Source organism: Catharus ustulatus, chromosome 16 (genome assembly GCF_009819885.2).
Source record: "Catharus ustulatus isolate bCatUst1 chromosome 16, bCatUst1.pri.v2, whole genome shotgun sequence".
Taxonomy (NCBI): domain Eukaryota; kingdom Metazoa; phylum Chordata; class Aves; order Passeriformes; family Turdidae; genus Catharus; species Catharus ustulatus.
In genome coordinates this window covers 13,082,730-13,094,019 of record NC_046236.1, presented here as the reverse complement: position 1 = coordinate 13,094,019, position 11,290 = coordinate 13,082,730, and the positions used below count along the sequence as shown (strand labels likewise).

The 11,290-nt window shown below is 42.9% G+C and overlaps 1 protein-coding gene across 1 annotated transcript in view; it reads right to left on the bottom strand.

Annotated features, from left to right (window-relative positions):
* Nucleotides 1–306: 306 nt before the first annotated feature.
* FOXK1 (forkhead box K1) overlaps nt 307–11,290 on the bottom strand; it is a 55,730-nt gene continuing 44,746 nt past the window's right edge. Inside the window, exon 9 of the mRNA XM_033073961.1 lies at nt 307–9,352. Within this exon, the coding sequence (XP_032929852.1) occupies nt 9,132–9,352 (221 nt within the window). The 3' untranslated portion in view covers nt 307–9,131. The remainder of the gene's footprint in view (nt 9,353–11,290) is intronic.

The following is an 11,290-nucleotide window of genomic DNA, read 5'->3' as shown; positions in this document are numbered from 1 at the left end:
TGGAGCTGGAGGAAGAGTTTATCAGCCCCAGGGGAAGCATCAGGGATCTCAAACACACAAGTCCATATGTTCCCTCTGCTGCGAGTCAACAGCTGCCCAAATAACTGACAAGGGATCAAAAGTGGGGTGTCTGAACTCTAAACAGTGCAAGGTGTGCAGATACACACTTCCTTCCTACATGAAAAAAAAAGGAAAAAATATTAAATCCACTGTCCCCTCACTGCTGCAGGAAACTCAACCCCTGTGATGCCACGCTGGAAGGATCCAAGTTGGTCACCCCAAAAACAGCAAAGCAATGTCAGGACATTTTCTCTTTCATATATAATTTTATTTCTGGTTATAGAAACAAATGCTAAGAGGAGAAGCAACATTCCCCAACCACATACATCAAATTAAGGTAACAGAACAGTTAAAATAAATGAAAAAAAAAAAAAAAAAGTAGAAATTTAAACCTTTGTTATAGCTTTAAAATATTAACGTTCTCGATACATTAGAAATCACATTCAGATCTCAAATTACTTAAAAAAATGTATGGCTCTATATTAAAAAAAACAAACAAACAAAACCACTGTATCCCATTTGATGTGGAAACACAGGTCCTGCTCCTTGGATGCAGGATCCCACACCCTGGTGGGAGCCACGGCTGCCTGGAGCATCTCACAGGAGCAGTGCTGCAACATGGCCAGAGAAAGAACATGAACTTCACATCCACTGCCCCACACGGAGCTTCCCCCTTGGGATACACACCTGCTTTTTAAAAAGCACTGATAACGAAAACAAGTCACTTAAAAAAAACCCCCAAAAAACAACTTTTGATATCGGCTGTAAAAAAAAACAAAACCCACAAACCCCAAAACATCTGGCTGGAGGTGTCTTGCACAGGCAACACCAGGAACTGAAATGCAAGCATGGCTTTAATTTCCCCTTTCCATCACCTTCTTATTTTATAAAATAAGTGCCAAACTGAGGTGAAAGGGGTAAGGCTGGCCCAGATGTCTGTAGCAAACCCTTCTGTGAAGCCATTGAGGTATTTCAGGTTCTCCTCTCAGCCTTCCCCAGGGATTTGGTGGGAATGAGCATCTGCAGAACAGGGGGAGAGTTGGATTTTTCTGAATTTGTTTTTCATGAGGGCAATTATTCAGAGTTGGATCTGAATTTCCAGCTTTACCATCCGTTGCTCACACACAGCTTTTGATTTATCCCTAAACAGCTTTTAACAGTCCTTTGGATAACAGTCCTTTGGATAGCTACAGACTCTTAAAATGCTCTTTTTGGCTACGTGGAGGTTGGCTGGCAGGCTGGACAAGGCCAGCCTCCTCAGCACAAACAGCATGTCCAGAACCCAACACAACATATGGTCTTGTAAGATTTTTGTATTTTAAAGCCATCTTCTGTATCACTACATTTAAAAGAGTTTGGTTTTGCTTTTGTCGGCGTTTTCTTTTTTTACATTCTGTTTTCTATTAAAGCAAAAAGAACTTACAAACAACACTCTGGTTCCCTCTACTTCAAGCCCATTTGAGGGAGAAAAATAAAAAGGGGAGATTAAGCAAGTTTAGGTTTACAGTAATTCAATTGCTACAGAGCCAACTTAGCAGCCTGCCCACCTCCCAAGAGCAGCATATAAATCAGCAGAACATCAGGATGTTCTGCACCAGACTTTTAGCAGCAAGACAGTGAAACAGAAGGAATTCTCACTTTTTCTGCTCCATTTAAATCTCATTTTTCTTCAGCTACCAGACATTTCTCCTCACCATTGCCCTTAGCTTTAAGGAAGGCTCTGTCTCAGACTGCTTTAAGTGAAACTGAGGTGGGGTAGGAGCAGGACAGAGAGGTCCAGATCACAGCATAACTTGGCAGCAGACACGAGGCAACAACCAAATATTAGGGGAAGTCTGGGTTTCCCAGGGGCAGTTTTCTGCTGGATGAGGAGGAAAGCTGCTTCATTTCACTGCTCCTATTCTGGTCTCTCTTCCTACCACCAAGCCTGTCCTCCCTGAAGTACTGAAGCCCCATCACCAGCCAGTGATTGCTGAGGTGAAGCTTTCACTCAGACCCTCATAGAGAATTTCTGCTTCTGGAAGAGCAGTTAGGATTAGGAAGTCAAATATCACCTGCTTTTATTCTCAAAAGATCCAAGTGGTTCAAAACACACCCTTTTGTGAATTTAGTGATCCCTGTGGAATTAAACCACATCTGAACTTTGGCCAGTTCAGTAAAATTTACTCCCTGTGAATGGAAACATTAGAAAAACTCTTCAGTGCTTGTTTTTAAGGGGATATAGACACACCTCACCCCACAAAGAGACAGAAGCATGATAAAAGGAAAATAATCTCACCACAGAGGAAAAGAAACTATTTCCTAGTGCCCCAGTCTTAGCTTAGCCACCTGACAGGCAGGAATTCCTCAGCCTTACAGCACCCTCGTGGGCCCCCATCAATCTCCTGTTAGAAATAAGGTCCCATTACGTAGAGAGCAGAATCTGTAAAGAACTCCCTGATACTGCATCTAGAGAGAACAGACAAGAAAGGATTCCAGCTTTCATTAGTGCCACTTGAGGGGTTTTCTTGCCAGAAAAGCAGCATGGATTGGGGTTGCTGAAAGCAGGACAAAGCCAGAAGGTTTTTTAGGGATCCTACACAAGGAAGATGCAAGTACCAAGTTGCCTCTTCTGCTCTGCGAGAGGAATGAAAGCAATCACTGAAATAAAGCTGCTTCCACTGGCTGCTCACATTCGTTACAAAAATAGGTTCATCGTTCTTTCAGAGTCAGTGCCTGGTGCAGGAATTTACCAACACACTGTATAAAAGTCTGTGTAAGTACCATTCAAGAGAAAGAAATAGTCATGGACCATTTATATATCTATATTGACACACACGCTCACACACTCACACATTAATAAATATAAATTTTATGTTTACACAGATCTAATTTAATATTCTCTGAAAAAAAAAATATTTAAAGGGTTTCTTCCTTAGCTGCCACCCATGAATTGTCAATGGTTTCTTTCTGTCTTGAGAGCAAAGGGGCAGATTTAGCTCAACTACCCTCATGCTCTGAAACTTAAAGTGACACATAAGGAAAGGACCAACAATACATTCTGAAAGGTTTTAATTCAGTGTTGGTAAATCGAAAAGGTATCAAAAGAATTTTCTGAACATATAAATACAAACGTCAAAAATCGATTCAAAATTTGGAATTTAAATATAGTGCTCCAAGAAAACCAACTATTTTTCAAAATGTCTTGCTCAGGCCAAAGTAAAACGCTCCCTGGTGTATTATTGCCCCATGAAAGACACCCTAACAGAGAAATCCCACCCTCACAGCTACAAAATTCCCACTGCTGATTATGGCATGGGAATAAATCCACACCTGTATGCACAAACAGGTGCACTGACCTGCAAACAACCCACCCAGCAGAGAGAGATGCTGATCTAACAAACCCCAGCCTGACAGCTGCCAGGCAGCCCAGACAGAGAATGCCCAGCCACGTTTTGATCAGGTGCACATCAACATGCAAGGAGGCATCACCTCCCAATCCCATCAGCTCCAGCAATCCTGATGACCTTGTAGTGTAACTGTTTTCTGCAGCACAGCTGGCTCCTTTGGAAGCTACACTTTCCAGCAGTAGTGTATGCTATAGTAGCAGCAGCTTGGGCATTAATTTTTCACCCAGAAGGACACAAAAAGTTCTACAACAGATTGCTTACTCATGTAACTGCAACCTAGTACAAGAATCCTCGCCAGATGCAGACCTTCAAGCAATGGAATTAAATTAAGAGTTGGATTAAAGGACTCTGGAGTTGACAGAAATAACTACAAACAGAGGGGGAAAACTGATGAGGAGCAGAAACAGGAGCTGCCCAAGAGACTGGCTGACAAGAGAAGACAGATGATTTGCTGCAGGATGGCATTTGCAAACCCAAAAACTCAGTGTGCAGCAAGGGCAAAATTATGAAGCAAGTCCTGCTGCTTTAGAGGTTCATTCTTAATGCCCTAGTCCAACTTATTAGCAGCAGGACTTAAAAAAACCTCAAAGATTTTGCAGCAGGTAGAAACTCAAGGCAAGTTCCACACTGGATTGAAACTATCACTTGATAAGACAAAGCACAGATTCTTTAAAAGTTATCAGGATCCTTCAGTGCTGCTCCCTGCTCAAAAAGACCCAAGCTAGGACTGTCCCTGGGAAGACAGGGACAACATGGTTGCATCTGCACAAATGCAATCCAGCTCACTCTGTGATTTGTTCCTTACACTTTACACTTGTTTTGCAGCAAGAGACCAAACAGGTACTGGGCTGTACTGGCAGAAGTGTAGCTAGCAGGCCAAGGGGAAGGATTCCTCTTCCAACCCATCCAGCATTCCCCAGACCATGTCTGCAGCAGTGTCTCTGTCTTTGGGCTCCCCAGTACAAGACTCACAGTGACCTCCTGCAGCAATTCCACCTGATGGACAAGAAGAGACCAAGACAACCAGGCTGGTTCAGCCTTAAGAGGAGGAAGCAAATTGGAAAAATCTTACTGGAATCTTCAAGTACCTATTTGCAACATGCAGAGGAGGCAGAGCTGGGTTCTCCTAAGAGGCAAGGAACAAATGCAGCTGCATGGAAAATTCTTTTCAACATGTGTGGTGAGAGTGGATTCCCTAAGGAAAGGTACAGAACTACTGCTAGGTGAAATCCTTGTCAGCCAAGATCCCCAAACCCAGGCAGAGCAGGGAAACACTTCTCCTTTCACCCTACATTTTGACATTCACTTACACACCAGCACACACCAGTGATACCAAATAAATACCCCCTTGCTAACACAGATGAAAAGCTCCAATACCAGCTGAACATCCCCAGCAGGCAGGGAGAAGTGTTCCACACCACACTGCAAGAGAGTTCAGGTCAGATTTTCTCACTTGCTTACATACAGGTCCCTAGCCTTCTGTGCTCCAAGTGTTATTCCATTGTGGGCGTTTCCCCACTGAAAAAGGAAAAAGAAAAGTGGAAATTAACTCTGAGTGACAACTCTAAGTCAGTACACAAGACCAAACATGCAAAATCAAGTTCACTCCCCCCAAAATATGATGCTAGACCATGACACTGATGGCAGAAGCACTGTAAGAACTTGAGCTGTTATCTCTTTCCTCTTAAAAAGCTTTAACATGTCCCTGAAAACACTGCTCTGAATAAGCTCTGCCCAACAGTAACATGCCTAGAACACAGCATGAAAATTAGTACAGGGTGACCAAATTGACCTTTCTCAACCTGCTCTGGAGCTCCATGTATTCACCAGGTATTTTCATCCTTGAGTCCTCAGGCAGAGCTTAATGCAAGGTGCTGCTCCTGTCAGTGGATAAAAATGACTGGATATGCTACAGGGGACAGTGTTAATGGTATGGGGGAGGGAAGAATATGGGAAGGAAAAAGAGTTGAAAAGAATATATGAGCTAATCATGAACTTCAATTTTGTGCTCAGCACTGTGCTGTGTTATCACTAAATCAGATTAAATTGATCTTTCTCTAAAAAGCTTTCTGTATCATAAGAGCCAAGGTCAAGACAAACAACATGGAATTCCAATGGAATAAAACAAAGAACGACTGCATTCAACTCTTACAAAGTGGGGCAAAGAAAGTTGCTATAAACTAACTGTGATCAAAGTAAAATTAGTCAATGTCATTGCCTAAGGTGAAAAAAAAATCAATAGGGAATGGTGGAAAGTGAATTCACACATTAAGAACTTGGCTTTACAGTTTTCCCAGGTCTAAGTTATCGCAGTTTAAATATTGAATATGCCTTGACCTTCATTACACAGAGAGCAGAAAATCCAGTGAAGCCTACACCTTCACTTCCCCTCAAACCTTCTTTAGCTAATGTAATCAAAGAAGAGATGCAACTTTTAGACAACAAAAACAGGTCAGATTATCAATTCAGAATAATCCTGCATAGAACCATTAAGGTAAACATTTTCTTTCTAGTTGAAGACTTAATTCTACCACCACATTAACTTTGATGCCTCTGCAGCCTGGAGAATCAGGACTGGTATGTAGAAAGAATGGTGCTGTCCTCCAGACTGAGCAGTGTTGAAAGAATTCATCTGGAGGCCTGAAACAAGATGTCTTCATCTCACATATTCTGGATGAGGACGACACTTTTCCACAGCTCTCAACACGATTTAGCAAGTACAGTTATTTTACCTGGTACCAGGCAATGTTTAGGCAAACATACAAAAAAAAATCTGCAAGTGGCAGGACTGCTTCCTACAGTAGCAGAGGGATGCAGCAGACTGATAAAGGAAAAAACCCCTGACAGGATGAACTGACAAGTTCCAGACATCTCAAGCAAAAAGGGTGAACAGAACAAAGATATTTGCTTATCCTCAACTCCCACTTGAACCAGCAGGCATTGTGAGCCACAAAAAGAAGAGAGAGGTATTCTTCTGTTCTAAATACTCAGGAGGCAGATCTACACATGCAACCTGAGGATGGACTTTCAAGAGGTATCTATAGAGCAGCAGCTTTATGGTGGATGAAACCATTGTCACTCAGCTGATGTCTTTGGTGCTGGATTCGTTTACAGAAGTTTAGGGCTTAATTATTTAGACTCTTCAAGAGAAATGCATCAGCAAAGAGAAATCCACAGAATCTTGGCAGCTCCACATGCTGAACAGTTTTCTGTTGGTTTTTCATCTTGCTCTGACTCACCCAAAATTCTGGAAAGCCAAGGACTGCTGCGCTTCCGCAGCGCTCCCAAGCCTCGGGGCTGTTTCAGAGGCGTGCCTGGATCTAAACCAGCAGTCACCAGAAAGTAATGATTCATCACAGATAGACTGTGCTGCACTCTCACTTGTGCCTTCCACCTTGAAGTTCATTTTATTGACTCCTGGCTTTGAAAAGGCTATAGAAAACAGAGCTGATCTGTGTGCTTTTCCGCTGTGCCACACCTTGCCTTCCTAGCGGGAGAAGGGACAGCTGGAGGCCAGCCTGCTTCAATTACTTCGTGGTCTCTAACAATCCTCCTTCACAAAACCATTTCAAAGTACTAAAATCCCATCTAATAACTTGTCACTAAGGGCACACACCTGAATTCTGAAAGCCCAGCTGAGATAAATGATCTGTCATGAATATTTTATGTGCCTCTCTCCGCAGAAAGTAACCGCAAATTATGAGACAGAGAAATTCTTTCCTTCTTTCAGCAATATTTCTCACACAACAATGGACTTGAGAATTAAACATGTCTGGGTTTTATTCAAGTGGTGGGACTTGGTTATTGAATAGGATTTGGCAAAGACAAAGGAAACCTAGAAGGGAACAAGTGATGCCAGCTGTTACCTTGTGGATTTCCTGCCCGAATTCCAGCAGGCACCGAAGGGCTGTGCCTTACCCCTAATCCCCATGGATATGCTGACAGTATCATTTACTGCACATTGGGGAAGGCTTTTTGCAATGTTTCTGCAGTGAGTTTTGTTTCTCTTTGCACAGTACAGATGGGGGATAACCCATCAGAGGCACAGCCCACCCCTCTTAAGTCTCTTGCCATTACCAAAGCCGTAACATTTGCTAAATTAAAAAATCTCTGCTGTGCTGCCAGAAGACATGTTAGCCAAGGGGACTGCAAAGGGTGTAAAGCCAAAGGGGTTTGCTGGAGGCTACAGGCAGGGGTGGATTTTTTTGCCAGTCCTAAGGTGTCACAAGCACCCACTGTGGCTGAAGTGAGTCAATCTGCCTTCCTCAAAAGACATCCTTGTACTGTGTGAGAAGCCTGGAACACACTTGGAGTAAAGGCCTCCTCCTACTGGCCAACCCAAATGGTCCTCAGAGCAGGAGAGATGGGAGAGGGAGCCAAGCAACAAAAGCAAACCTCCAAATCAATTTTGGTAAAACAGTTTGAAGACCTCCAGTGAGTTTTGCCACATACAAAACAGGTCTTTTGCCTTGGTCTACTACACCCTGACAGAATTTGAATGAACCATGGTATGACCTCTGCTGCCTCTCATCCAAGCCCTAAACATCCCCCTCCAAAGAGTAACACAAGAATTTTGCTGTTAGCCACGGAAGAGGGTCAGCTCTGACCTCCTGACCACGCTCCATCAAGCTAAGGACCACAGCACCACAGGAGGTGAGGGTGCCTGCTTTAGTGCACAACACCAACCAATGTTTTATCAAGTTCACAAAGACAGTGGCCATGCCTTCACCTGCAGTGCTGATTTGAACAAAAGCTGATGTTCTGCACAAGCTGTGATCAATCAAATGCACACAGAACCTCCTGGAGACACCCTTCCCCATGTGATCCTCAGGCATCAAGATACTTTGGCTGTTGTCCCAGAGCAAGTGATGAATGATTGTAAGAAATTATTTGTAAAGATACAAATCCCTTTGTTTTTAACATTTTTACAGGAACCAAGTTAATACAGTTCCTCTGTCATCCTATTCTCCCTCAGAGGGAATGGACAGAAATTGCATCTGGAGATCCAGGTGGCTGAGCCCTGAAACTCTTTCTCCTCAATCCCCATATAAATAAACATTTATATTCAGAATTTTCTGTTTTAAAAAAAACAGAATCATTTGCCTTTTTTTTTTTTAAGCTTGGTACCATGTTTCTTTAATGTTGTTGTGAGATACTGCACCCATCTTTCAGCATTTGATTGCCTTAGGTGACCTTTTTAAAATGGTTCTATGGTTCAAAGCTCTCAGAAGCGTGGTATTAAGGCATTGAACGTGAGGAGTTTTCTTTCCAGGGAGCAGGCTGTATTTGTATTACATTCCTTTAGATTCTGAACTGCAAATCCCATCCCCTTGGAGCCAAAAGGGGAAAAGATAGTTAAAAATATCCCAGCAGTCATACAATCAGTTGTCTGTATTTTTTTTGACGCTTTAAAAAAAAAAAAAGTAAAAGGAAAAAATATCCCATAAGTAGAGACAGAACAGAGTTCCAGATATGGGTTCTTGGGAGGGATTTTCCATTCTTTTTGGCACCTTGTGATTCTAACAGCTGTTGTCCTCCCATTGAAAAATCTGCCTTTAAAAAGAGCTCTTTATCAGCTGTGTTTTGAGCTGTTACAGTTGTGGTTGGTTTCCTGTGAAAGCTGCTTTAGGGCTCCTGCCATCCCATGCCCACCCCATCACTCCAGCTCCTCCCACCGCTTCTTCATTCACTGGTTGCCTGTCCTTGTGGCACTGTGGATGTGATGACTCCAGTCTGGGCTGGCACTGCTCCACTGGGCTCTTCTATCCGTGCTCTTTTCACTTCAGGCTCACTGGAGGAGGCTGCTGCCGTCTCTTCGGTCCCCGGCTCGCAGACCCGGCTGACTACAACAGGAGTGGATGAGCTGGCCTGGGCTGCAAGGAGCTGCAGTGGATTTGTAAGAGCTGGGAAGGAAGATAAGAGAGAGAAGCAGAATTAGTGGGGTGAAGCAGAACAAGCCTTTGCTATTCCAAGAAAAGCAAGAAAACAAAATCCCACCATCAAAAGCGACAGCTGGCACACGGTCAAGTGTTGTTTCCCAGTGCATTTTGAAAGCCTGGCTTGCCTCCTCCTTCCCTCTACCTCCTCAACCTCAGCTTTTCAAGTTTACCAAACCAGCAACAACCCCTCTCACAGGAGAACTTCCTTCTTTCCATCCACTGTCAAACAAGGCATTGCTAGCTAAGTATTTGTTTCCAGTAGGGGAGGCTCAAGCTTTAATTAAAATTACAGCACATCTCTTTGAGAGGGAGTTCTGATTGTAGCTGGCCAGAGAATTTCTCATGAACTCCAACATCCATGTGCTGGGCCTTTTATTTGGAGGTTCAGAGGCTCTCCTGAACCCTGCTCACACAGGAAGAACAAACCAGGCTGTTGGGAAATAGAATGCAAATATTGAGTGTACTGACAACCCACTTGTAAAAGGGGCAGGAAAGAGCTCACCCCAGACAACCACATGTGTTCCCATCAGAACTGGGATCAGAACATAGGAATTTCTGGCTTCCAATCTTGTACTGCAGTACTGACACAAGGTCTGACCCTCCCATTAATACAAGTGGTAAGAAAAAAGATGATTTAAGTAGCAACTCTCCGTAAAAATGTCTACAATTCCTAGTTCCAGACAGAGAATGTGCTTACACACTGACTTTGGCACACAGCACTGCTTGGAAAACAAAACACATGCAGTTTTTGGACTCTGCATCAATCAGAGAGGAAGCCAAAGGGGACTCAGGAAACAGCACATCCTCTGCCCTCCAGACTCATTTACAAAGGATGGAACGACTGAACATCAGTGCTGTGTTCACTGCTAAATGCATGAAAAAAGGAGCCCTAGGATAAATAAACAAAGCCAGCAGAACAAAGGGCCTCAAAGCCCAGCAATTTCTACCAAGGCAAGAGAAGAAAGCTGTAGAATACCAAGAGGATGAAGGGAAAAGAATAGTGTAAAGATGAGGGCAGTCAGCAATTACAGCTTAGTGACTTAGAGAACCTAAATCACGCACTTGAAGAGAAGTTAACTTAGCACAGATGAGAGTCAAGAGACTCAGACTTTGTTTTGTAAACCAGGAAATTTACTGCCACTTACAAAAAAAACCTATATGCAACTGGACTACTTCCCACTTTGATGAGAGTTAAAAAGTTTGGTGAGATTAAAATATTTTAACATAAAAATGTTAAATAAATACTGTCTGATTCTGTAGTAGAGAAATGCTACTGTGGGTTAGCAGAAGCTTGACCTATCTGATCTATTAATATCTTATAATAATTGCATAAAAATCTTATCACTATCATTTTTCATGGTTCCAATGAGATTCTTGCAATTCAGGCCAGGTGGTAACTGTGAAGACATGGGGCAGAAACATTCCTACCTTCATGAAAGGCATTCAAAGCCCAGTAGTGCCCTTCATTTCAAACTCCCAAAAGCACCAGCCTGAGACAGCAAAAGGGCTTGGCCTCTTAGTGAAAAAAAGCCCTAAGAAACTTGGATACTCCCATCCCCAGCTGAATAAAATCTGAGGTGCTGAGCAAGCAAGAAGAAGCTGCCAAGACATGGCTTGTATGGAATTTCAAAAAACCATGCCTGACAAATGACTAGAACACATCCTGTGTGTACAAAAATCCTACATTCATTCACCTGGTGAAATAGATCTTGTTTCTCTCAGGCTCTAAGACTGCAAGATGGGAAAGAATGTTATTTTCTTATAACTCTACTGAGTCATGTTTCACAAGATCTAAAGAGCACCATGGAAATTTTATTATTTGGAGTGCTGCAAGCAAAGGCTGTTGGTCAGAGGAAAATAAATGAAAACAGGCTCTCCACAAAAATCACTGACACTTGCAAC